The 26611-nt window shown below is 39.4% G+C and overlaps 4 protein-coding genes across 5 annotated transcripts; 2 read left to right on the forward strand and 2 right to left on the reverse strand.

The window, feature by feature from the left end:
- The first annotated feature begins 2635 nt into the window (after positions 1-2635).
- On the forward strand, positions 2636-6332 carry styx (serine/threonine/tyrosine interacting protein). The gene is made up of 11 exons (XM_077563320.1): positions 2636-2881; positions 3156-3188; positions 3775-3828; positions 3909-4006; positions 4085-4145; positions 4236-4272; positions 4337-4376; positions 4644-4694; positions 5222-5294; positions 5604-5694; positions 5785-6332. Exons 1-11 carry the CDS (start codon positions 2705-2707, stop codon positions 5856-5858), a joined length of 789 nt encoding a protein of 262 aa, XP_077419446.1. The 5' UTR covers positions 2636-2704; the 3' UTR covers positions 5859-6332.
- A 342-nt stretch (positions 6333-6674) lies between these two features.
- On the reverse strand, positions 6675-11259 carry gnpnat1 (glucosamine-phosphate N-acetyltransferase 1). Of its 2 annotated transcripts, XM_077563322.1 has the most exons (7): positions 11043-11259; positions 9900-9970; positions 9117-9284; positions 8634-8696; positions 8379-8506; positions 8192-8253; positions 6675-7490 (listed from the first exon to the last, which is right to left on the reverse strand). In XM_077563322.1, the coding sequence occupies exons 3-7, from the start codon at positions 9268-9270 to the stop codon at positions 7343-7345; spliced, it is 555 nt and encodes a 184-aa protein (XP_077419448.1). In that variant the 5' UTR covers positions 9271-9284; positions 9900-9970; positions 11043-11259; the 3' UTR covers positions 6675-7342. The 2 variants fall into 2 exon arrangements, with proteins under 2 accessions (XP_077419448.1, XP_077419447.1); XM_077563321.1 differs by lacking the exon at positions 9900-9970 and having other exon boundaries at positions 11043-11255.
- Positions 11260-11876: 617 nt separating this feature from the next.
- Positions 11877-21921, reverse strand: LOC144050234 (E3 ubiquitin-protein ligase AMFR-like). Its single transcript, XM_077563319.1, has 14 exons — positions 21755-21921; positions 21017-21328; positions 19560-19652; positions 19323-19487; positions 17720-17872; positions 17594-17634; positions 16632-16764; positions 16418-16551; positions 16205-16315; positions 15854-16050; positions 15674-15777; positions 14373-14513; positions 13387-13586; positions 11877-13304 (listed from the first exon to the last, which is right to left on the reverse strand). The coding sequence occupies exons 2-14, from the start codon at positions 21269-21271 to the stop codon at positions 13148-13150; spliced, it is 1884 nt and encodes a 627-aa protein (XP_077419445.1). The 5' UTR covers positions 21272-21328; positions 21755-21921; the 3' UTR covers positions 11877-13147.
- A 761-nt stretch (positions 21922-22682) lies between these two features.
- LOC144050663 (leukotriene B4 receptor 1) lies at positions 22683-24494 on the forward strand. The gene has a single exon (XM_077564154.1). It carries the CDS (start codon positions 23320-23322, stop codon positions 24346-24348), a length of 1029 nt encoding a protein of 342 aa, XP_077420280.1. The 5' UTR covers positions 22683-23319; the 3' UTR covers positions 24349-24494.
- The last annotated feature ends 2117 nt before the right edge of the window (positions 24495-26611 follow it).

The raw sequence follows: 26611 nt of genomic DNA on the forward strand, positions 1-26611 counted from the left end.
CTAAATGAGCTTCACACACTCCCGCACAGCTTTTACATAGCAAGGAGGAATCTCCGTAGAAACCAGATGAAAGGCTCCAACAAAAGCGACAATTCTCCACTCAATTAGTGTATGTTGAATTGCTTGTTTTAAAACAGACAATTTGAGGGGATATTTAATTAAACATTCTTAAAATTCCTTAAGCGTTGCTACATCTGGCACTATGTTAATATATCGACTCAGTGTCTACTTGTCTGGCTAGAGCTCATTAAGTTCCTGATCAAATGCCAGGTTGTGGAAATTGAATCATATAACACAGAATGTTGTTGAAAACGATTTGTTCAAAGTCAAAACTTGTTCTTTCTTTTTTTTTCCAGTAATTAAAACAATCCAAATGCAGATTATCATCCTGGTCACGTCGTGTGGTCTTCTGTTGCTATGCAGACTTTAATGGGCTCAATCATATACGCCCCAGTGATGGTGAAAATTGGTATTATTGTGATGGGAGGAATAAAAATCAACAATGACATTGATGCAAACATTGTGAACTAAGAAAAAAGCACATCTCTTTATTAAGTATAAAATTAATATTGGAGAAAAATCAGTACAAATCTGTATTTCTTGTAATCTTGTATTTATAATTTTTTTAAATATGGTGACATCAAAATAAATCATTATTAAGTCTTGATAGATAGATAGATAGATAGATAGATAGATAGATAGATAGATAGATAGATAGATAGATAGATAGATAGATAGATAGATAGACTATAATAATATATAAATACAGTACTAAATTGTACGAGACAAACAAACAAAAACACTAAACTGTACAGGCTTTAAAATAGATTTATGATGATGATTTATGATTATGCAATTTCCCCTAACAGACTTGTTTCCAAAAATATCGAGCTCAACTTTTCCTTGCGCTACTACAAAATTCACGGGAGTTTGTGTCATGAATAAATGAGCGCATCTGCGGTGGTGTGAAGATGAGTGTGTTATATCACCTCCAGAAAAGTTGCGGGTTTGATCTAGGTTGGAATTTAGCAGCCCACTGGGAGCTGACTGCGAGTAGCTCGAGTGATCTCCCCCATGCCTGCTTTGGTTTTGGGCAGCAGCGTGGAGGGATCAAACACAGACTTTGTATTCCCAAAACGTTGCCAAATGGTCCAAAAAAAAGAAAAGTCGAGACTGATCATATGTTGGTTAACATATTGTTTGTCAACTTGTGTCCCTGGTTGACATTTAGTTTTTGTTGTTTTAATGTTTGGAAATAGTTGAGCAAAAGTAAAACTGTAGACCAAAGCATCTGTAGAGGTTTTTATATTTCTGGAAGGCATGTACAGCCAGTAGTGATTCCTTGAAGAAGATGATGATGATGAAGAGCAAGCTATGAATCAATCAAGTTAGTCATGATTTCTTCCCTGAGTGTACTCCTCTGAAGAGACCTGACTCATAAATGGTCTGACGTTCAATGGTCTGCGTCCTTAATGAGACAAGATTTATGACGCGTCTCCTCACAAGTAGCCAGGGGACGGATGCCCTCCCCAAAAAATAGAGCGGTAAACACAATTAAGGGCTTACGTATCAGGGCGCTAGTATTTCATTCCTCCAATTAAAAATAAGCACCAGTCTCCTCGGATGTATTGTTTTACGCATAATCTGATGTCATCAGCTTGTTAGAATAAAGTTACATTTTACCATTTGTGTATGTTACCTGGATTTGTGTGTATTTCTTATTTTATTTTATTTTTTACAATCCAGCGACTGGCTGGCAACCAGTCCAAGGTGTACCCATTTTCTCACCCAAAGTCAACTTGGATGGGCTCCAGCTCACTCGTGACCCTAAGGTCAGGTGATAGGCTACAGAAAATGGATGGATTTACGCAGTAGTATGTAAAGTGCTGCAACCAATTAACATCCAGCATTCCCCACAGACACCACCTGGCAGGCTGAGTGTGATAGCCGGGGGCTGGTGTATGCTTCAAAGGTGGTCTCTTGCTTCTATCTAGTGAGTTTTTGAGGCTACTGCAGCACGAAATGCAAAATGCATGGTTCACAACTACATCAGTGACCTTGATGAAATTTCAGAGTCTAAACAATACTAAAGGCCACATTAAGCAATTATAAATCCACAAGATGATGTTTATTTGTCGTTCTGATATGTATTTTATATTTAGTATAGAGCAGCAATTCCATGTTCAATTTTTAAAAAATGAATAAATGTTTATATAAATGGTATTAAAATGAAGATTCATCCACCTGAAGCGCTGGAGCCTATCGCAGCTGATTGACAATAGTTGACACCCCTTAAAATTAAAGTAAATGGATAAAAAACAGAATTGGATATTTTTTCAGCAAATAAGAGGATAGTTTCTAAAAACAATTTGTAAATAAACCGACGACACTATATAGTATGTAAAAATGCATTAGAAATACTGTACTGTCTGCAATACGTACAATAAAATTTGAATTACAATAAATTATTATATTAGTATAAAATCAGATTTTTTTTTAAAGCAATAATGGAGATTTTAAAGACAAAAGTTTGCCCTATTTTTTAAATCAACCATTTTCTAATTGGGTGTCGCCGCTGTGCATCTCCTATATTTTCCTCTAGGTGTCGCTGTTGCTGTTTTTTTCTCTCTCTCCTGTCTCTCCCGTCAGTCGTGTGGTCACGTGACACCCGGAGTGTCAGGGGGGAACAGCATGGCGGACATGCATGTGGAGGCTGGCGACGAATTACACCGACTTTCCAGCTAACCCCTCCCGAGAGACAAGAACCAAATCGGGTCGCGTCGAGCCGGGTACGGCGAACGTGGCCGAACGCCTCAGCGGAATGGACGACGAGACGAAGCTCCAATTCCCGTCTCTGCCCGTCACCAAGGAGGAGCTCTTGGTGGGTTCTGGACGGCTGGCTAACCTCAGCTAGCCACCGTTAAATACACCTTAAATGCACGGTTTGTGCATATGTGTCATTTTTATGGCGATCAAGATCCTTTTTAATCGTGTTACGAAAGTCGAATATTGCATAAAGTCAACTCGAATTCTTATCAAATTAATCTTATTTTCTCTCTGAGTTAACAACTCGCATAGCCTGTTAGCATTAGCCACGTCACGTAGTAGTTTGCCTTGACTTCAACGTTTTAATTTTCTATTTCATGTTCTTGCAGGACTGGGCTTATCCAATGAGACGTGAAATGCAGGTATGTTCATCAATAACTGACTGATAGTGTCGACAATTACTGATTTACTGGGTTTCTAAGGAAGAGCCATTCATCATTGCATGGTATTTGGCAGCAGCCAACTAGCAGTTTCTGAAAATATATCTGCTAAGTTAACTATATCCTAACTATATGACTCAAAGTGATTTAGCAAGTAGGTTTTAGACCAGTCAAATCGCATCGTTGGCGATTAGCAAACTGCATTTTATCAAATACAATTAATCGTTCAGCCCTATAAATTAACCAGGACGACATCTACCAATTGAAAGATTTTCAACATAAAGTTGCCACTTGGTGTCATCAACAGGTTACAACAGATATACTAGAAGAGTCACAAAAAGGCGTACAAAGTTTTGAGAAGGCCAAATAAAGGTCACCTGTAAAGTTTAGAGTTTGCATTTTAGGTTCATCTTGACAAATTTCGCCAGTAAGCCCAATATCCTTAACTTTTTGTGATTAGTGTACAGTATATGGATGGATGCATCATTAGGTACACCTGCACAATCAAGTGATAGCCAATCCAGTATTCACAAAATGGTTCCCATGTCTCTCTTGTTTATTTTGATAGGAAATATTACCCGGACTGTTTTTAGGTCCTTATTCTGCTGCCATGAAAAGCAAGGTAATTATATATAAAACAGTGCCATATATAGTGTATTAATAAAATGCGTTTTTAATATTATTTGTGTTTGCCGGTGGTAGCTGCAGGTTCTGGAGAGACAGGGCATCACGCACGTCGTGTGTGTGCGGCAAGACATCGAAGCCAATTTTATCAAACCTAATTTTCCTCATACGTTTCGGTAAGAACTGTGAATTTGTACTTTTTTTAGTTGTTATCCCTGTTTCACTGTAGTGTTTTTTTGTTTGTTTTTTTGTAGATACCTTGTGTTAGATATTGCAGACAATCCAGTGGAAAATATCATTAAATTTTTTCCCACGGTGAGTTTAAACACTATTCACATCCTTATGTCAACGTTTTCACAACATGACATATTTGTTTAATGTTCGGTGCTGGCTTTCTGTCTACAGACTAAAGAATTTATTGATGGCTGTTTAGCAACTGGAGGTGAGATCACAAAGTTACCACACGATTTTAAAAGATTGAGTTTGTTCTTTCCCTTCTGTTTTAGGAAAGGTACTGGTTCATGGTAATGCAGGGATCTCAAGAAGGTACTGCATTTATTTATTTTTCTTCGGTATTGCATTCATTTGTAACCTCATTTGACAGCATGGAGTTGTATAGTTTTGTCTGTATGACATGAATTACAATACAGCAGAACGTCTATGTTATATGCCCCTAAATGAGAACATTTGCTTTGAAATGTGAGTAACTTCAAACCTATCACTTAGAACCTAAATAAACAAGGTCACAAAACAGCCATGTGGGCATAGATAAAGTTGGAGCTATAAAAATGTCTGCTTGTTTTCCACTTTCAGTGCTGCCTTAGTGATTGCCTACCTAATGGAAACGTTTGGAATGAAATACAGGTAAGTCTTTGTCCTCCATTTTATCTTTGACTCTCAAATCGCTTTTTCATTGCACACTCTTTAGCATTTGGAAATTCTTCTTAAGATGCTAACGGACATATTGTAAGATAATTCAGTGTTACTGGAAGTTGTGGACACATGTTTGATTAGTGAGGACAGTTTAGATAAAACTTAGAATTTATTGAGTCATGATCTAAAAGAAGTCAAATTGGGAAAAGAAAGGGTTAACATGGAGCCTCGTATTCCGATTAGAAACTGGTTTGAAGCCGAAACTGAATAAAGATGTGTTTTGCGTTATATAAACATCCCAAAACTGAATGGAATGTTCCTTTTTCAAAAACGATCAGAAGTCATTTTTCATCATGTCTTGACATTACCTAAAAAAAAGTGGCTTCCAAACAGCAACTGGTCTGCAACAGAAAACTTGTATTGTTCACAACTACTGTGCTAAATAGACAACTAACCACCTTGGTTACCTGGTGCCCACCTTGCTGGTGACTTGTTCTAACCCGTGTATTCACTTGTAGGGATGCGTTCAGCCACATCCAGGAGAGGAGGTTCTGCATTAACCCCAATATGGGATTTGTGCATCAGCTTCAGGTGAGCTTCACCCTTTAACAAGTGACCAGTTGAGTCAATATACAGGTATATCTCCCTTACAATATTGAGGTCAGAGGATTCAAACAAATTGTGGTGCAAATGCAAAGAAAGATTACATGCTTGTCCTACCTGGAGGTGACTCCCTATTTGAGGTGAGGCCATATTTTACTGAGTGAGTAGCCAGGACATAGATGCAAGTACTACTTCTCTACAGCATGGTGCATTGCAAAAAAAAAAAAAGGTTATTATATATTATTATAATTGTCCATCACAAAAATGTCCAATTTTAATAAGCATTTTGCTTTGCAGGAATATGAAGCAATCTACCTCGCCAAACTGACCATTAAGATGATGTCACCAGTGCAGCTGGGCCGCTCCTTCTTACAAGCGGGCATGCAAGGTCCGTACACAACCTGCCTCCCCAGTCATGATTATCAAAATGGTGTTTGACATTGGTCTAACTGAGTTGTCATGATCTTTCTTGGAACAGGAAGCCGTAAGCGCACCCTGGAGGAAGATGACGACTTTGGAGCAATGCAGGTCACAGCAGCACAAAATGGATGAGCCTTGCTTACATTTAGCCACATGGCATGTTGCACTCTCTTTTTTTTTTGGTTTTGTTTTTTTACATTTTTAATGGGATTAAAAATGTAGACATTTGAACCTTTTTCTAAGTGGGGAGGGACGGGGGACTACTCATGTCTGAGACATGGAGGTCTGATGGGGATAAGTAAATTTGATAACCTTTTTTTGTTGTTTCTTGAGCTGTATGCACTGATGGGAAACTTTTTGCAGTTTTATAGTATTTAAAGCATTTTTGCATTTGCAGCGGGACAGTATTGCAATAATGCACTTTCGATACTTGAATTTGTGTAGATGAACGGAAAGGGGGGGGCAAGCATGGAAAGTGGCCAGGGCATCGCCCATCAGAGGGATAGTTAATGCCTTTTTTTTGGTGTCATAGGATTAACTACTAACAGGCTTAATGTTGAATAGGTTGAAATTGTTGAATAAAAGTTCTGACTGAATCATTTGGAATTGTTTGTTCTGTCTTTTTAATTTATCAAAAAAGTTATGAGGACTATTGGTTTGTATTTTGAGGCGCACTGCACAGGTTGCAATAGTATCTGGAACATTAAAACACTAAAGATGTAAGGTTGTAATAGTCTACGTCATCCATTTTCTACAGCACTTCTATCTTTGGGTCTCAGCCGGGTGACTTGGAGCCTATCCGAGCTAATTTAGGATGAGAGATGGGATATACCAAAAACAGAGAACATGCGAAGCACAGATTTGAACCATCAACTTGAGATCTATGAAGCAGATGTGCTACCCTCTGAATTCATTAAGTCCCAAAGCCAAAAAGCAAAAGAAATCAGATTGGGTTATTTTATATTTTACTGCAGATTTATTTACTTTTGTACATATTTGGCAATAAATTATATTAAATACATTCCCACTGCCCAACTAAGAAAAAGTCACTTAAATAGGAATCTGCAAATCTCATTTGTGTATCCATACCAGTCACCCATCACAAAATGTGATCAATGCAGCAAATATAAAACATTACATTTCTTACACTCATAATACAAACCTATGTTGTCTTACATACTGATTTTCCTGTAGGATTTACCCTCAACAGATTGCAAGCCATTTTTCGGCACTGAGTAGTTTTCTATGAATTGTTCTTTGGTTACTTGCCTTTGACAACAATTTATTGATGAATTATTGGATGTTTTCAGTAAATGGCTGGCTGATTTCATTCCAATTTTCTGTCACCACTGTAACAAAAAAATTACATTTGCAATAACTTATGATCCCTTCTTCAGAGCTCCACTGCTGTGAGGTAGCCATGGTTACCAAAATTAAAAAAGGCGGGGCGGATGGGAGTCTTCGACATGTGTTTTTGTTTACTTCTGCTCAGAGGTTAGGATGACGCCATTAAGGACGGCCCAAAGTTTCTAAATGACGCACTCCAAAACACAATGTACTCTTTGGCTGACGTCAAGAGGGTGGCGTGAAAAGTTACGTTCAAGGTCCAGAGTTCCTCAGTGGGAAAAGCGACACTGCATGTAAGTCTCTTCGGAAGCCCCGTAACCAAACTTTTGATAGAAAGCCACGTTTTTGGGTGCACATTCCAGTGTGATTTTATAGCAGTTGAGTTTTTTGCTGAGAAGCGTTAGTGTGGACATTAACCTATGGGAGACAAAAGATGGACAGGCTGGAATTAGAGGAAGTCAAACAAAGTCCTCTTCCCATAAACAAGCACTTTTAAGGGTCCAAACTGAAAAACACTTAAAAGGCATGTGTCACTTGAGATATTTGACAATGAGTGCGCCAGATGAGATGAGAGACGTTGCACTGATTCAAAGAGACGACCCAAAAAGGATAGCTCTGAGGGAAGGACAATAGAGTGCACTCATTTGTTCAAGGGGACGATACAAAATAAAGGAAAGCCTTCTTTCCTAAACGTATTTGAATCGTGGTGCATATTTAATCATAAAGACAACGCAAAGGATAAAAAGATGCATTTACTAGAGGTGTGGTGTTTATCTGCGGTAAAGACATCCACAGCAACATGGTATCAGTCATCGTACATGTTATTTGTTTAGTTCTGAGGAGGCAAAAGGATGCATTGTAGGTGCTGCGCTTATTTTTTGACAAGACACAAACAAGGGGACCAGGATTCACTTATTTGAGGTATTGCGCACATCACGACACTGATTAATTAAAGGACTGCATCTATTAGAGTTGAGGCAACTGTTTCAAGAAATATAATATGCAGTCGGTCACCCAACAAAAAGTGGAATAATTTACACTCTAGATAAACACAATTTTGTTTAAAAAAGTAACCTACTTTTCGGTGGAGATAGCAAAAGCGTCTGAGTTGTACTCACAGTTTTCCCAGCTGTTTACCTCTGCACACATCACTAACGACCACCTCCTCCACTCGGCCTCTCTGCAAACAAACCCGCGCAGATAGTTCTCATTCCAGCTCAAAAGTTCACTAGTATGCAGCATTAGCTTGCAGGACCCTCGGTCACCTCCTCATAGGCATTAGTATGAAGGAATACATAAACTGACCTTTGCACAAGAATGAATAAATTTGTGCTCTGTGATTAAGGTGGCCGTGGCAACAATTTGTCCAAGATTGGTGTCCTCCACCACCACCACGTAGTAGTCCCCTGTTTTTTTCATGTGCTCAAATTTTTCTGAAAGAAAAATGAAAACATTTTTTTTTATTATTATTGAGCTTACAAAGAGGTAGAATGAATTTAAATACATTTTAGTAACACTGCTCACCTGCCATTTTAATTATGTCAAGTAACTTTGACTTACTTATAAACTGGTCTGCGGTGACATCACCTGTCTCGGTTAATTGAGATAGAACCTTGAAGAACCCTAAAAGACAAAAAACAGAAACGGGTTGGTTACTTTACACTCTTATTCCTTCTATGCTGTTTTTTTTTTTTAAACTGCCATCTTGTGCAAGGAAAAAATCTTACTGGTATATATACATGTATGTATGGTCGTTAGACGGCACTCCCAAAAATAGTTTAGAAATTCCTATAGATACCACAAGATGGCAGTAATGTACTAGTTTTTTTTATCTCCCCCTCCCTTCTATGTAGTTCCTTGGCACCTAGATGCTACAAGATGGTGCAAAAATGTACTTTTATATTAGAAGGGGCTTTAGCCTAAACACAAAAACAGAATAGGTGGATTCACATATATGAAAGGAAACACTTGTTAAGTAATGTCCAGTTAAAAAGAGAGACTATTTTGATTTGAACTTGTAGGTAAACCAAATGTGCCACTCACCCCTGTTGAAGTCAGCAGTGCAGAGGGGCCTGAGCACCAAGCCTTCGCCCGGGTTCGAGGGGGAGATGAGGGGTGAGAAGGAGACACTGTTGTCACTCCATTCTAACTCCCGCAGCAATGAAGGATCGAACAGGGGAGTCTCGTCCAGCAGCATTCCACAACCTCGGCCTGGGAAACCCATAAGAAACCCATAAGAATATAAATGAGCTCACGCGGGGAATACACACCCATTCAAACAGTATGTTTGTTTTACTTCATGTAGAACCTTGACCTGTCAAACACAAATTCTCCGCCTGTTAAGGGTTCATATACCTTTACCGGAGTAAAATTCAAGCACTTTTACAAGACTTTTTTTGTCACTTTACAAACATATTTACACCAAGAATAATCTGAGTAGGTAGCAAGATATAAACGACACAGTGGTACAGATTACCAAAACAGAAACTTTAGTATGTTACCAAAATGACTTGGAAAGATGGGAACTTTTAAATCATGGGGCAAAAAAAAGTCATATTTACATTAACTTTGATTAATAAGTAATAATGCATCTTCCCTTCTTAAATCCTCTCAACATCTCATGCAGTACCCGGGACACTTGTCAAGTACGCAGAGTAGGACTGCTGTCTCCCTACCAAGCAAGTCACGTAGGAGGCAACTGATGAGGCTTGGTTAGGGGTAAGCGGCTCCACACCGTAAAACAAATATTTGCTACAGAACTGTGACGGAAGCTAGCAAATTGCTCTATAAACAATAACTGTAGCTGAAGGGCCTAATCCGCCATACCTGCAGTACTTCCTCTGTGTCTTTAGACTAAACAGCTCCTATGTTGGTCGCCTTGCTGTTCCACTCGTGGCCTGTTGGTCTCAACGGTAAATTGTGGTCAAATCCCCAAAGGAGGGAGAGAGAAAAAGGGCCGAATGCCCCATTCACATTGGCATACAGGAGGTCCAGATTTGTATACCCTCTTGTTTCACAGTCTGCATGCCGTATGTGAAGTAGTTAGTAGATGAACCAAATGAACATGATTTAAATCTCCACTGATGAAGACGCTGCCGATTTGTTGAAATTGTAGTCATCGCACCTTGTATGCCATCACTCGGAATGGGTTTCTCTCGCTCTCACATTATAATAAAGGAGAAAGAAACCAATATATTAGGGGTAATGATACTTTTGTACTCATACTCGGACTGGTAAAAATGTGGGTTAAGGTTGAATGAGGGAGCAGTACGTCCCTGGAACAATTATTCCTACTTCAAGCTAGTGTGCTTGACAATAAACCATCATGAGTCATAAAATCCTATTTGTCTTTACGGGATCCGGCCCAGGTCTCAGCCCAGAACAGGATACTGGACTAACTGCGCTATGAGCCCATCCCACAAAGGGCTCATTCAACACTAGGAAACATTCACCTATTGACGGAAGTTGTCATAACAACATAAACTTCATACTGCAGTCGTTCATTAGTTACACAGACTGCAACTAGACATTAGTCACACGCCAGCAAGATAAAATACAAACACCCTAATATAAATCATGCTCAAAAACTGATATTAGGTGTTACTGGACGTAATCTTTACCTGTCAAACACATTCCGATAAACTCTGGACAATAAAATCCTCAGGAGGGATGGGTTTAATTTTTTATTAGAGTTGCTTAAACGTCAAATGTGTTCAAAGTCCATTTTGTTTCCCTTACCTAGTGTGACCGTGTTTATTCAATCAAAAAATAAATAAATCCAAATGTGACGCGTTGATGTTAATAGTAAAACTCTCGTTGCAATGTTTAACAAGAAACCATGAAAGCAGTCCAAGTTTGACGCTAAATAGTAGTTACAAAAAGCAAAACTGTCACTCCAGTTGACTACACTTATTTAATTTTAGACAATTCTATATGCTAAGCGCTTAGCTGGCTAGCTAAAGTACTTACCGGTAAACAGCAAGCAAGAACAGACGACAGAGTGGAAATTCCGAGGTGAATTATGGTAGCTTCGTAGTTAAAGTCTTCGACAAGTTATCCGGCAAGTCAAGCAACACAATTCGCTTTCGAAATGAAGCATATTTTTGAATGGCCTCAGCCACACCACCGCGGTGGGTGTTTGCGTCTGACACGCTGTGACGTGGCAAAGTTCCCGGTTGTAATGGGCGCGCCCCGATGACGTCTTTCAACAACGGGTTCTTGGACGTGTCCTAAATTAAAAATGGGCGAAAATAAGGTTTCTTGTGTGCTTGTGCTTTCGATAGCAACACTTTAATGATTTATGAAACGCACACCAGTCATTACAACGGACACTTTCAGTACTATAGTAAGTTGAATGACTCACATGTCACAGTGTAGCCGCGAAGCCTGTGTACCTAAAAGTAGAGTGGAGTAAATATTTGTATGATATATTAAAAACAAATCTTTCATGGATATAAATAAATAAAACACTGTTCCCATATTGGAGTCTTTGTAAACAGTAACGTCCAATTCAAAAGTAGAATTATATGCAAACATATACGTGATAATTGACTTAATCATAAATTATATTCATTTAACAATGTGCTTTTTTTCTGTTGAGTGTGATTAAAAGTGTACAGTAGTAGCCAAATAAGGAAAACTCTCAGTAAGATAGTGTAGTTATATAGCAATAACGTCCAAACAACAAATACACAGCGTACATACTTGGTTAGCTTTTCATGTTGAGCTTATTATAGATACTGTATTGTACACTCTTCAGAATAACAAACAGTTACATTATTTTTGCTAAAAAGAATAAAAAGCTGCAGCCACTCTTCTTTTTATTGAGTACGTATTCTGTATACTGTATTTTACATTACAAAAAAAAAAATAGATTATCATTTACACAAATGACCCATGAGGGAACCATCTTGATTTGTAGGCACATTACACTGGTAACGTTCAGTCCAAAATCTGTCTCTTCGCTATAAATTTAGAAACTTAAGTTTTAATTAAATAAGTGAAAATAAAAAAAACAAATACTTCCTGTTTTCAACAATCCAAATCACACCCCAAACATCCCATACTTCCTGTTTTGAACAATCCAAATTACACCCCAAACATCCCCTCAAATAGTGATGAAATAGCATCCCATGTCAGCATTTAGAAGAGGCGTGGCAAAACTCGTGCATATATCTTGTTGCACTCTAATATCTCCACATTAACAAATGTTAGTGATTGATGATTATGTTGCTTGCTGGTAGGATTATCCCCCCCATATGAATAGACAAAGGTAAAACGCTTACATATAACCTTTTCATATTGAAAAATAACACCATAACAGACATGGGATGCCAATACTCGTTGGAAAATAAATTAGCAACAGAGAGTAGTTCAAGGAAGGAAACCCAATGCACCTATACAAAACACAATACTTCCCGTTTGTAGCTTACAAGAGAAGAATATTAGGAACCAGAATAATGTACACTATACTCCCCTTGCTGGTTAAATAACGACTGGAAATGATACACTGCTGTCACGTCAAGACTTCTGTTTGCAGCATTAAAAACATTCATGTCCTGACTGAAAAACACTAAAGTGACATTCTCTTACACAAAGGTAAGAAGCAAACAAAAAATATGTTTTGCCTACACTTACTGCAGTTCACAGTTGAAAGCCATAAAATTACACAGCAACACATCACGTTTTCTGTTTGTTTGTTTTTTCCAAAAGAAAACATCAGAATCCTAAAAGGAAAAACCAAAAAAAACAAACCGCTCTTCAAAGACTTGGTTTCTCCGAATGCAACGCATGCTCTTAGGCTTTCTCAGCCAGCAGCCCAACTACATTGTAGCTTCCTGCCTGCTCAAGCTGCTGCTTACAACGTGTGGCACGTACGCAAAGAGCATTGGCATACACAACGCTCCCAGTAGTCTAGCTGCAATTGGTGATGCCGAGGCCCGTCTCGATAGTCCGGCCTTTTGAATAAGTAACGGCGCCCGACGATTGTACTGTACATCATGAGGGGGAGGAGGTAAAAACACTGTCATCAGGTCATGCCTTTGCGGTGGATGCTGAAGTTTGAAGCTGGATTTTCAGGGCTCGGCATCCTGTTGCATGCGTCTCTCCGCGGCTGACGCCGTGGATCGACGCCTCAGTGTTGTCGATTCTATAACTGAGAAAGATTCCTCCACATCCTCCAGGCCGGAAACATCATCAGCCCGCTCCTCTGGACTCCTGGTCAGGTATCTCCTGCAAGTAGTAATGCAACCATAATCATTCATCAGCAAAACAGGTAAGCTTGCCCGCCCCCGGCTTAGAGGTGCTACTGTACCTGCGCGCCTGCTGGATGAGATCCTCTTTCCGCTGCCTTAACATTGTCTGCCTCTCCTCAGCTGACTTAGAGAAGCGACCACCTCGGGCTTCCGTGTTCTCGGGCTCGCTGGGGCCCTCGTCAGCGGTGGCGGTGGCTCCGCTGGGCCCCGCCTGCTCGTCGAGTGCAGGATTCACCTGCAACGCTCCGCGCTCAATGGCCTGCAAACACATCGACACTTGTCATGTTCGACTCAAGCAATTACACGACAAGGAGTGGTCAAAGTATGGCCTGCAAGCTACCTGCCGCAATGTCTCGTGATACGCAATAACGACTCTATTTTACATATGGTCAGTCTAATGGCATACAGGAGATGCCCATGTCATTTTTTCACTTAGCGCAACAACAACAACAAATACCAATGTGCTTGCTAAAATGTGTTTTTTCATTATGTCTGTGTAGATTCTCGGTTATCCGGTTATAATAATTCATAAAGGTTGAATTGAGGCAAATAGATTGTGCTTATTTGTTTTCCTAAAAAAGTTCAAAATGACTTGGGCAATTAGGCCAACAATAATTGTTAGGCTGCCAATATAAATTGAACAATTTTGAATTTATTTTTAGTAAAAAAATTAAACAAAAGGTTGATGAATAAAAAAAATGAACATTTTACAGAACATTTACTGATATGGTCCATATGGTCCATCTGTCTGTTCCAAATCAAATGTGGCCCTTCAGTACAAAACTTTGCCCACTCATGGTATAAATGTTATAGCTTGATTGTTTTATCGACCATATAAGCAAGTAGCAGAAGATATTGTAGTACAGAGTTTAAAAAAAAAAAAAAGTTGAAAGAAGAGAAAGTAGTCAGTAGTGATTGTTAAGCACAATTAACATGTTCAAAAGGGAGTAGGAAGAAGGGAAAAAAAACACTTATTGAGTCCTACTCCTCAGCGATAGCATGCAAGTGCCAAGTGAGGATACTTCAAATTTGACAGCCGACAGACCTGTGCGGGTGGAGGGAAAGGCACCTGGATGCGTCCCTCCAGGATGTTGTCAGTGGTGACTTCCACAGAGCGGGTTAGTTGAAGGTCTTGCATAACCAGGTAGGAGGGCACCTGAGGGAACATCTCCTGAATCTGATGGGCCTGATGGCACGCAGGTACAACAGGAATCACAATGCAATAGGCATTAAAAAAAAGACCACAGAAGGAATAGAAAATGACTACTTGTGACATATACGCAAATTTATAGAAACTACACTTGCCAACACTAAACCTAAGCACTGGCATTTATTCACCTGTACCTTTTATGCAGAACCCAGCATCCCGCAATTAGATAATTAACTCAATAAATTGGTATTGGCATCTGGTGCAACATGCTCAGGCTGCAATTTTTGCTTTCAACATGACTGGCTGGAGAGGCAAATTAAATTTCACAGCCCCATACTGGCAAATTTGAATAGCCTTAGACACAGGCAGCGCCGAGCCTCTGACAATACCTACAAAAAATACATTATGGTATTGATATTGTTTATATGGAACAACAACAGTGTTTTTACAGGCTGTGTGAAAGGGGGTTGTGACCCCAAAAAATTGTATACCTTGGTGTCTTTGAAAGATATATAAGATATGATGACAATGACATGAGCCTTGACATACAAGTTTAATACCTTCCGTGACCACACTTGTAACTCAAAATATGAAACACAAATCATGTTACCATTGAAATGAATGGAAATGTCATTAATCCATTCCAGCGCCTCAAAAAACACCAACCAAATTTTTTGCACTGTGTTAAAATTTTTACTGTGTACAATATTATACTTTATAAAAAAAAACACTGCAAACAAGCTTCTAAAATGTAGTTTTTGACAGAATATAAAGAACAGTGTTGTATATGCTGTCTCCAATTAGTTGTCCGCTTCATTAATGTTAGTTTCATTAGCCCATTAAAAGCATTTTTCATTGTGTGTTAGCATGAAGCTAGCAGACAAAGTTAATGTGATTTTGTTAAATACACAATGTGTGATTGCATTTGTTAAAATGCATTGATTTATTTGGTGACAACAAGCAGCTGGTAGCCAGCAAAGACTTGTTCACTATCTGACAAACTGCTGCTTAGTATGAAGTTCTCTGCCATCATAGCTAGCACTTGTGACCAAGCGACAGTTTGTAAGTCGGGTCACTTGTAAGTCAAGGTTGTATCCAGAGGTGGGACACAACAACTATCACCACATCTCCCACAATGACAATGGTGTTATTCGTTTAAAAAAAAAAGAAGAAGAAGAAAAAAAAGAAAAACTTACCATGGCTGTCAGTTGAGAGTTGTTAGCCTGAGCAATCCCTAAGATGTTGGTGGTGTGCATCACCTCTACTGAGAAACTGGGCAACCAGCTGGCAATACGTGAGCCTGTAAGAGAATGCCCAATTAAAGTGGCCACCTAGCACACAGTGTGGAAACCGCAAGGTTGTGCGTGGAGGCAGACCATCGAAGTGGAAGAAGTGATTGTGCTGATTGATGTGCGGTCTCGGCTCTGCAGCGGCTCCGGCGGGACCGACGTTGTCCTCTGTGCGGGCACCCTGCTGCTGGCCTCCCGCCTGCTCGCCTTCCCCGTTGATGTTGAGGGATGTGCGGCAAGTGGGGCACGAGGTGTCCTGCTCCAGCCAAGAGCGCAAGCAAGAGCTGGAATAAATAAATAAATAAATAATAAAGAACACACACAGACACAAACTCAGATAGGCCGTTTGTCCATCGGAAGAATGCATTTCAGAAAAGACGCTTTTGGAGGGATGTCAGGTCAGGATGAACTGTAGGAACATTTAAAAATCAATCTCACTTGTGGAAGAGATGACCACACGGAAGCTTGCGTGCTGTCACCATAGCATCCCAGCAAATGGCACAATCGTCGTCATTCGCTGCCAGCTCCTCGGCAGTGGCAACTGCAAATCTGTATGAGAGTGTGTAGAAAATTATAAGCATGTTAAAAGAAAAAGAAAACTTTAAAAATAAATAAAAAATGATACTCTAATCAATATTGATTTATTTTCACCTGGCCTCCATGTTGTTGATGACACGAAGGTAGTTCTTATGTCTGCGGATGCGTCGCTGGACCTCGTGGAAGAGATATCGCAGCTGCATAAAGATGACCAAGCTTGCCATAGACAGCCAGATGTTACCAAAAAGCTGAAAAAAAAATGTTTAAGGAAGTTAAACATTACAGGAGGATGAGGTCGAAGCAGGTTGGCCTATTCATTTCCACTCACCAGCATATGAATGTGATGCATGAGATCTAGAAAGAGCATTGCCAACTCCATGATGAAGTCTGTGTAATAGACATAGGTTCCTTTACTCTCCCATGTTCCTGGGTGGTTCAGGTCCCACAGGTGGATGGAGTAACTACAAAAGAACAAAGAGACAAACAAGAAAAGTCATGATATAGGGCCATTCAAACTACTTTGTAAATCTAGTCATGACATCCACTCTTAACTACTCATATCTAAATCAAGTGGTAAAAAAAAAAAACATACAGTAGTTTAATATGTTGCATGACCAAGCTCATAACTCAATTTATGCATACATTAAATATTTCCCAATGATGTGCTGTTTTTGTTAAAGAAAATAGCATTTTTTTTATTTAAAAAAAAAAAAGTAAAGAAAAGAAAAAGGAATAAAACAAAGAACGCAAAGAAATAAAAGGACATCAACTAAGTGTCGGCTCAATACTTGGAAAAAGCGCCTCTGTGAGACTGATTTTGACTACAGGGCTTTTCTAATTACAGTAATTTCTGGACTATAAACCGCTACTTTTTTCACTTGCATTCGACCCTGCGGCTAATACAAAGGTGCGGCTTATCCATCAGCTCACAAGAGGGCGCACTATAGAGAACGCGCAAGCGAGTCAGGCAGAGCAAATTTGCGCCCTCATTATGGAAAATAAAGTAGCGGAACATTAAAACACCTGTGGCTTACAGTCGGGTGCGGCTTATATCTGTAACAAACTCAAGTAGTCCCCAAATTTAGCAACCGCGGCTTATAGTCAGGTGCGCCTTATAATCCAGCCTCTGTGGAGCAAAAATGCTGTTATGAGACTTCGAGGAAAACAATTCGTCTTGCTTTGATTAACCTCCGCTAACCCCAATCTAAATCTGCAGAGGCATCACAAGCGCATGCTGAACTGGTGTACGCACGTGCATTACTGCCTTAAGGAGGCTTTAAAAGGACTTACCGCATGATGACGTGTCCTGTGCGAACAGTCACCATCAGACACTGAAGGCAAAAGTAGACAGATAAACATATCAAGCATATCAGACTGCTTCAAACAAGCAAAAATAATACATATCAAAACATTTACCTCTGCGGCCATGAAAGAAAGGGTGTGCATTCCGTAGGATGCCCCCAGCAGACCACAGACCACTGCCAGACCACAGCAGTCCAGCAGGAGGGAGACCAGTAGACACATGACTCGCACATGGCTGTTCATGGGAGTGGAGGGCGAGAAGGACAGCTGCAACAACAAATAATGACAAGGAGAGTTAAAGGTGGATTGGCCCTTGCTACACACATTTGCCAAACAAAAATGGTGTCTGTTAGCTTACATACTTTTTTTTAAGGTATATTATACAGTGCGATGTATTGTGCTCAATTTACAAGTTGTCCGAGAACATGATGATGATGATGATGATGATAATTCTGTCACTTGTTGATTTTTTGTACTACATTTGCGATTTCCCTCTGCTTTGCTGTCAATTTAAAGCTGGTCTCCGTCTGCAGTGTTCAGTTCACATCGTAGCAGACTGACTACTTGGAGCATAAGTGAACCAAACTCTACCCGAGTTCAAAAACAAGTGGACCAAGACTGCTTGGCGCTCAGGTGAACTGACCCTCAGTTGAGTTTACAAACAATGCAGACAGTGACCACTTGGAGCTCATTTGAAACAACCCGCACCTGAGCTCCTATTCAAGTGAACAGAGCCTGCTTAAAGAAGGGATTTTGTTTGCCCTCGAAGTTTGAACATTTTTACAGACTTCCACAGAGCTTTCTGTGTATTGAGAACGACAAGCACAAACAGTAGCTTGAAGAAGCCAGAACAAAATATTGTAGTCAAAGATCTTCATCTAAAAGACACACAGAGGTCCCTGTAAGGCCTGAGATGGACCCCCTTAGTACTATAAATAGCATCAGAATGTCACAGCCTGTTAGGTCCCTGATACATTTCCCCTTGCTACAGTGTAACACACTCTTGTATCATGTGGCGAAAAACAAAGTATCATATGATGCCTGTGGAGTCGTACTCATCTTGAGATGTCGTAGAAACCTCCACATATACTTAAGAGCTCGTAAAATTCAAAAATTTGGGGGAAAGAAATGCCTAAAAAATGGACAGTTGTGGATGATGCAACATCACATATATCAAACATGCAGTCAGTGCACCTCAATAGAATAAATTTCAGCCAGCAGAAATAGATAACCTCTGTTTATGTTGTCAAACTGGCTGGCTATGACATGCTTGACACTTGTGATCTTATTTTATATTATTGTACATTAAACTAGAGTTTGATATCATTTTATGTGGGTGTGATATTTATCTTAAAACGAGCTATGAAGTGCGTCAGTGATGTCTTTGATATGAAGAGGTTGTTTAAATTAAGTATTTTTTGTTTCGGATGCATTCATAGACTCGTTAATTTACACTTGTACTTGTATGATGGTAAATAATGTTAAACTGTAACACTAAACGTTGTCTGTACAGTTAATAAAGGTTTTACTGCATTTTTATCAGTTAGTCAATATGCTTGTCTCACATATTTGTTCATTTGTCATTTGCTGGTATTAGTACATACAGTACATTGACCTTTGGTTTCTTTGTCAGGAGATGTTGGTTTTGTCTTTGGGTTTCTGTAGTACAACTAAGTATGCAAAAAAAAAAAAAAGTGTGTGCTCAATAAAAACTTACATATTCAAATCGGTCCTTGCAGAGCTGCACCATGAGGTGAAGAAAGACCAGTGCAGAGAACCACAGACACCACATGACCACTTCCTCCACTGTCTGTACGTTCAGCACGCCAAAGATGAATATAAACTTGTAGAAGATGAAGTTCCAGAACTTGTCTTTTAGGTGCTGGGGGAGTTCAAGTTAAAAGATCATTAGAAACACTCATGTTTGCTATGGGTATTTAAATGTTAAACTCACCTGTTTCTCACTGACTCTGAGAGGGCCAAACACCACGTACTGGATCATTTTTGCTATTAACATTAATGAGCAACAGAATGTGTTCACAAGCACCTACAAAGAGAAGAGGAAAAGCAGGCACATTAACTTTTAAATTATTAACGGCCTGTGAGATATATCCGGCACTTCCACAACGTTGTATAAAGTTTGACAAATATTTCCTTAATTTCGCCTACAAAATGGCCATGAGAACAATAACCAAATTCAGGAGCCATATGATGGGGCAATGATAAAGGTTCCCAAACAGTACATATTAGGTAAGGGAGAAAAAGTGGAACTTGCTCAAACCACAAGCCCAGTCTGTAAACAAACACTTCTAGCCAACAAACGTCAAGGCTAGCTACATGTTTAAAAAAATAATAATAATGTAAAGCACAATATAAATGCAATTCGAGCAACAGCCAGTGTTTTCTTATAGCTTAATTCACATTGTTCAAACTGTGTCTTTTGTATTTTGTTCACTAAACATAGGGAAACCGTAAACTTAAAACTAAGATACATAACGAACCGTGATATTTGGCAGAGCATTTACAAGCTATTACGTATTAATGCAGTTTCAAAGTTAAAGCAACTAGTGTTAGTTAGTTAGTTAGTTAGTTAGTTAGTTAGTTAGTTAGTTAGCATTATGTACCGGTACCGAAAAAGTACCACAGTACCTTGTCGGCAAAAACGGCACTACGTGATGTTTAAGAACCGTTTTTAAGAACCTATACTTTTGGGTTTAAATTTTTTTTATTTTGTATTCAAATGTAATTTATGTTTTACTTTATCAAAAGACTCCTAATTAGTGTCCTAATAGATGAAATTAGAGGCGCAATGATTTAGTGTATAACTAATACATTTTCAAAATAATTATTTTTGGTTATCTTTTAGATATCTTTTTAACAACCAAATCCCCCAAATTTCAGCTTATCAATAGCAAATATTCTCCCATTTCAGATGTTCTCCATGACAGCAGAGTGCAGACTGATTATCTTTGTGTTGAATTAAATAAAATAATTGTGCTTACTCTGGAAACCAATGAGCAACGTTTTTAGCCCGTGTTATGGACCAAATCAGTAACGAAAGCATAATTTATGTCATCTGCACTGTTAATTTGAAAGAATGTCTTGTTTTTAAAAAAGGGGTGGAAATTAAAACATTTATCTGATTTACCACTTAACATAATCAACAGATTAATCAATTAATTAAATATTAATTACTGGCAGTCCTATTATATAATTATTAAAAGTACCAAAGAAATGAAGTTGCTTTAACAGCTATTATTCCGCTGCTTTTACTGTGGTATCATTTCAGTACCAGGAATCATAGTCATAACTAGAGCGTGACCCGCAATGAAAACTATTTGATGTCTCTGGATCATAGTCGTGCCATTGTTCTTAGAATTTAAAAAAAGAAGGGAAAAAAAAGAAGCTCACCCATACAAATAGGCTGTCTGTCAACAGATACCACAAGACAGTGGTAACCAGTTCTGTGTTACTAATATCATTATTCAAGTGTTCAAGATCCACATCAGTGGGCGTTGGGGATTCATCCGTTTCCAAAGACCCAAAGCCGGGATCGGTTACAGTGGTGTAGGCGCTGAAGATGCTGCCCGCCAGCAGAACCACTGTCAACGCCGTGTAGGTCTGCAGACTGGGCCAAGGGAACCTCTCCAGAAACAGCAGAGGCATTTCTGCTCCAAGCGTTCTCTCCACTCGTTAAAACTGTGGTCTGTCCCCGTTCGAGACCTTTGAAGAGTACATAAAGTTCGTTAAAAAAGGGTAGTCACACTCAGGAGTTCCGCTAAATTCACTGAAATTAGTAACTACATTGACGAAAGGCTCATTCTGATGATCTACGTATTGTGCAAGGAATGTTGAGAATGACGTTAAACAGGTGAGACGTTTACCTGTTAGCACGACGACCTAGACTTGCATGCTTATTTCTGCATCAAACCCTCCGCCTTAAAACATGTATAGCTCATTTATTTACATTTCCTTAAAAGAAAACAATTGAGTTTCCAAGCTCCAAGCTAAACGATATTGAATTCGAGCTATTCGCATGGCTAACGTTATGCTAACACTAGCTTCCAAGTTTGCTAACATTAGCTACTTTGCTAATCATTCTACGCTTCAAGAAAAGGTATATGGAACACGTATTAAACTTTCACTTACAGTTCCCCGGAATCTCATATACAATATCCAACCGGCGCGTTGTATCGTACGCTGCTTAGGAGTGCTCCATTAAAAACAACGTAATTGTCAACATCGTCATGTTTGTTTCGCCGAGCTGCAGCCAAGCTGAGGGGGAGGCTCCTGTCTTGTGCGTGCGCCTTGTCACTACGTCATCATAAGAGATCGACGTCCCCTCTCAATGTCGTCGGCCACTAAACATATGGAATAAGTATCTTCTGTACATTTTCGTGTCTGTGTAATAATTTGCTTAATAACATTTACGAAGGCTTATAATTCGAATCTGAATCATTTGACTTGTTTTGGTTCGCTTATACTAGTTTTACTTTTGTTTTTTTCCATTTCATTGTATGCACATGTACATCGATTAATAAAGATGATTGAGGGGAGAAATCTAAATAACTTACGAATGAATCACCTAATATAAAAATTAAAAAAAAGCTGTTACTTCAAGAAATTCAGTAGAAGTGGATTCAAAATACAATAGGTCATAATTGCCCATATAAATGCAGTAAAATACAACTTTTATGCATATATGTGGTCAACCAAATGTCTGCAAAATAATGTTTCATATTGTTAGCAATATTATTGATTACAAGGAGCCAGACGGATGTTTAATATCACTTTTTTTCCCCCAGACCAATAGATACCAGTACTCAACTCTTGAGTAGTCACCAATACCGATCCAAATACTGATATCACCAGTACAAAAAAACAATGACATATAATTTTAAAGAAATGTATCTCAGTATAGCATTTTTCCATAAAAGGGACAGTGTATAGAATCTAGTGCCGTAAATGATTCCGCTGTTTATTGAATAGGACAAACAGTCAAACACAAAAATACAAAAAGAGAACAAAAAGGACCTACCATAGGCCAAAACTCACACACAGATGTTCACAGCAGACTAAAAGGCCAAATTCCTGATATTGCTTGAATGGTCATGCGCCTTAAATTAACAGTGTGTAGAAAATAATGCCATCTTGTGATGAACTAATCACTGTTAAAATGCATGCGCAATATGGTGCCTCAGAGAGTCCACACTATGCAAGCCAACCACCAATTACTATGTTTGCAAAGTTATTCTCCTTTTGCGTATCCATAGCAGAAAAATGACGGTGAAACATGTTAGTAAGGCGCGGTGCGACTTATGTAACATAATTAGCGATTACTAGACCTACAATTATATTTGAACAATTTACGTTGATATGATAGAACATGTTTTTTTTGCATATTGATTAAATTTATAGTGGACTGTTAAAGTGAACATTAAAAAAATTCTACACAACGGATTATATGTTGTACAATCTGTCGCATGCATTTTTCGATCATTAAAGATATGTTGTTGACAAGCATGAATGCATATTCCAAACCAATTGTTGATCTTATGGTGAAAGCATGAGTCACTCGTCACAGGAAATCGCCTACTTTTTCATGCAAAAAAAGAGGAAGTGAGGCCTTGCTGTTGCTGCACTTTGTTTTTGTTTTTCATGCAGACACCACTGTCAGCACCTCACATTCAAGCGAGCTTTCTCCTCCGGATGAGATGGCCACCGAGGAATTTGGTGTCGGATTGGTGGCGGTCTGTGTGATCTTAGGCCTGTCCTTTCTGGTCGGTACCCCTGGGAACCTGCTGGTGATCTGGACCATCCTGCGCCACGTCAAGCACCGCTCGCACACGGTGGTGCTAATCCTGCACCTGGCGGCCGCCGACCTTCTGGTGCTCATCACCCTGCCCTTGTGGATCTACTCATTGGTCCACTCATGGGTGTTCGGAGAGGTCTCCTGTAAAGTCATGGGCTTCTTGATCAACGCCTGTATGTATGGAAGCGTTTTCCTCATCACCCTCATGAGCGTGGAGCGTTTTTTGGCCGTGCGCTATCCCTTCGCCTCGGCTCAATGGAAGAGGCAAAAGGCCCTAAGTAAAGCGTTGCTGTTCCTGTGGACTGCGGCCTTCTTGTTCAGTGTCCCCGCCCTCCTCACGCGGGTTGTTGTTGAGGAATCGGGAGAGGAGCACTGTTTGTACAACAAGTACACTTCACACACTCAGGAGCTGGTGTGTGTGCTGCTGGAGACTCTGATTGGCTACGTATTACCATTCTCCATCCTGGTGGTGTGCTATGGCTGCTTGTGCAGCCGTATTACTCAAATGACCTTCAAGTCCAAGCGCAAGTCTACGGTGCTCATCGCCAGTGTGGTGGTGGTGTTCGCCATTTGTTGGACGCCTTACCACTTAGGAAACGTACTCTCGCTAATTATCCTGGCCAGGCAGGCGTCTTTCCCCCACATCGGAGGTCATTTGGAGGATGTGCACAATAACATGGCCTACATCAGCGGCGCTATGGTCTTCATCAGTAGTTCCATCAACCCCGTTCTCTACATGTTTGCCGCCCGTTCCTTTCGCAGCTCTTTGCGAGACACGGGCATCCGGAAACTCTTCCGGCACATATCCAGCACCTCTCCAGGTGAGGGCAACAGGGAGTTCTCCTTTGTGTCCAAGAGACAAAACAATCAGACCAGCAGCTCTCAGTGTAACTCTGAGGCAAATGACATTTGTGAAAACAACCATTCCTAGCAATGTGAGCCAAAGAAAAGGTGTATGTAGCTGCATGTATATACAGTATCTATCTCCCTTTTTTTTTTGTTTATTGTATCTGAAATGTAACTATTTACATGTACATTTATTTAGCTTGAAAGTACAATAAAATCAATCAATCATCAAATGTTGTGTTTCTCACCACAATTACAATAAAAAAATATTTACAAATGAAATTAATCCTTCTTTGAGTCAATAAAAAAAGTAAAACGTTTTGTATTATAAGTGGTTTAAAAGTCAAAACAAGTGGCTATCAGCTTCACAGCTCTCTGATCGGGGTTCAAATCCGGACTCTGGCCACCTCATTGGGGTTTGCATGTTCTCACAGCTTCTAACATGCATGGCAGGTTGATCAAATACACTAACCTGTCCTTAAGCGTGAAGGAGAGTGTGCATGGTTGTTTAGCTATAATGCCCTGCGAGTGGCTGGCAGGTGGTGGCCATTTGAGGGTGCACCTCAGAAATGTAAAATGTTTTTGAAAGCTATGACTTCTTGAATCTCACAGCAGACAACTGTCAGACTCAGGCCCGTTTACTTCCTCTGTATGACGACATTGCAAAATGAAAAGTTGCATGTTCCCTTTGTTGTTACACAAAATGCGGAATTAATGTGTGTTTTTAAAATATTTAGAAGTTTTACAACACTCAAACCATTGCGTTTTCTATCAAACAAGCCACTTAATAAAACTGGGATAAAAAAAAAAAAAGCATCGTCACCAGACACTCGACCAGTAGATGGCAGTGTTACTACTACTTTTCTATTATTGATTACGTTGTATACCAGACATGATAAAAGAGCTCAATCAAAAATTCTGGCTTTACCAACGTTTAAAAACAAAAACAAATATTGTTCCTATTTTTTTGTTTGTTAGTAGCATTAAAAGCATAAAGAGAAACAATAAATACCCAAATAATAAAGTGAATAAAATGTCAAATTTTGGGCGATTTAGCTACTAATTTTTCTCAGTTCAAACATCCAACTATTGGATATACTGTATTCTGCTAAGGAGATCACATTCAAATGACAGAAAAGCAACCAATGTGTGACAATAGTGTAGTGAGGCGCCGTTGCTCAGTGTTAGTGGTCGTCTTGCAACCCAGAGGTTGTCGGTTTGATCTCATGCCATTGTGACCACGTCAAAGTATCTTTGAACAAGTACAGAACTCCCAGTTGCTCCTAATGCTGTGTCATCAGTGGGTGAATGATACCAAGTGGAAAAGTGCTATACAATAAATTAAGTACCATTTAGCATGTCATGGATGTCAAAAGATCCTAACACTAAGTCCAATCAATTTCTTCTGATGTCATCCTTGTTTAGCTGACATAAAACCTGTGTGGCGTGTGCACACTGTATTTGCATTGAAGTTGGCTCCTCTGATATGATATTGTGATTGATATTAATTAATTGATATTGTGTCTGCATGCTGCAGTGCAGTTAGCACAATACTGCACTACACACGTCGAGGCTGTCTATTCTTATGTATTCAGTCTAGGGTTGCGACAAATAGCCTACCTGTAATTTTTATAGTTCATAAGTTCACATCATTGGGACGGCGGCCTCACCGTCAAGGGATCTGTGTGGAGTTTGCATGTTCTCTGGGTCCTCCATTCACACTCACATTCACAACCATGACAATTTAGAGTCATCAGTTAACCTAACTTGCATGTTTTGGAATTCAGGAGGAAGGTTGATTTTCGAACCCATAACCTCTTGTGTCTGAGGCAAGGGTTTAACTAGTGATAGTTTCAAAATTCCCATGTCTACACCCCTTGGCAAGCCGTGAAAAAGACAAAGACAGAAGTGCCCAATTTGCACCAAAAAAAATAAAAAATAAAAAAATAACATTGAGCATCATTTGTGCACATAAGCAGCAGATGAATGAGAGTGTATTCTGCTAACATTGAAATAAATGTATGCAGAAGCGACTGCTGAAATTAGGGTTTCTAAGCATGCATAAACATGCCATTCAATAAATATTCTCCACTGTCATGATGGAATACGCATTCAACTTCTTGGATTTCAGATCAATCTCCCAAGTGTCGCTTTACTGCTCGGACTGGTTCATCTGATCTAGGACAAAGAAAGGTGGAATTTGATCAATTAAAAAACAAGGAAACGCTCAAAGAGATGGGTGTGTCAGAGTTAACAAAACATGGAATTTGAGGTTCTTGACATGGCCGATGAGGACTTTCATGAAAAAAGAACATTGTAAAATGTTACATGAAACAAATAAAACCACT

Source organism: Vanacampus margaritifer, chromosome 4 (genome assembly GCF_051991255.1).
Source record: "Vanacampus margaritifer isolate UIUO_Vmar chromosome 4, RoL_Vmar_1.0, whole genome shotgun sequence".
Classification (NCBI taxonomy): domain Eukaryota; kingdom Metazoa; phylum Chordata; class Actinopteri; order Syngnathiformes; family Syngnathidae; genus Vanacampus; species Vanacampus margaritifer.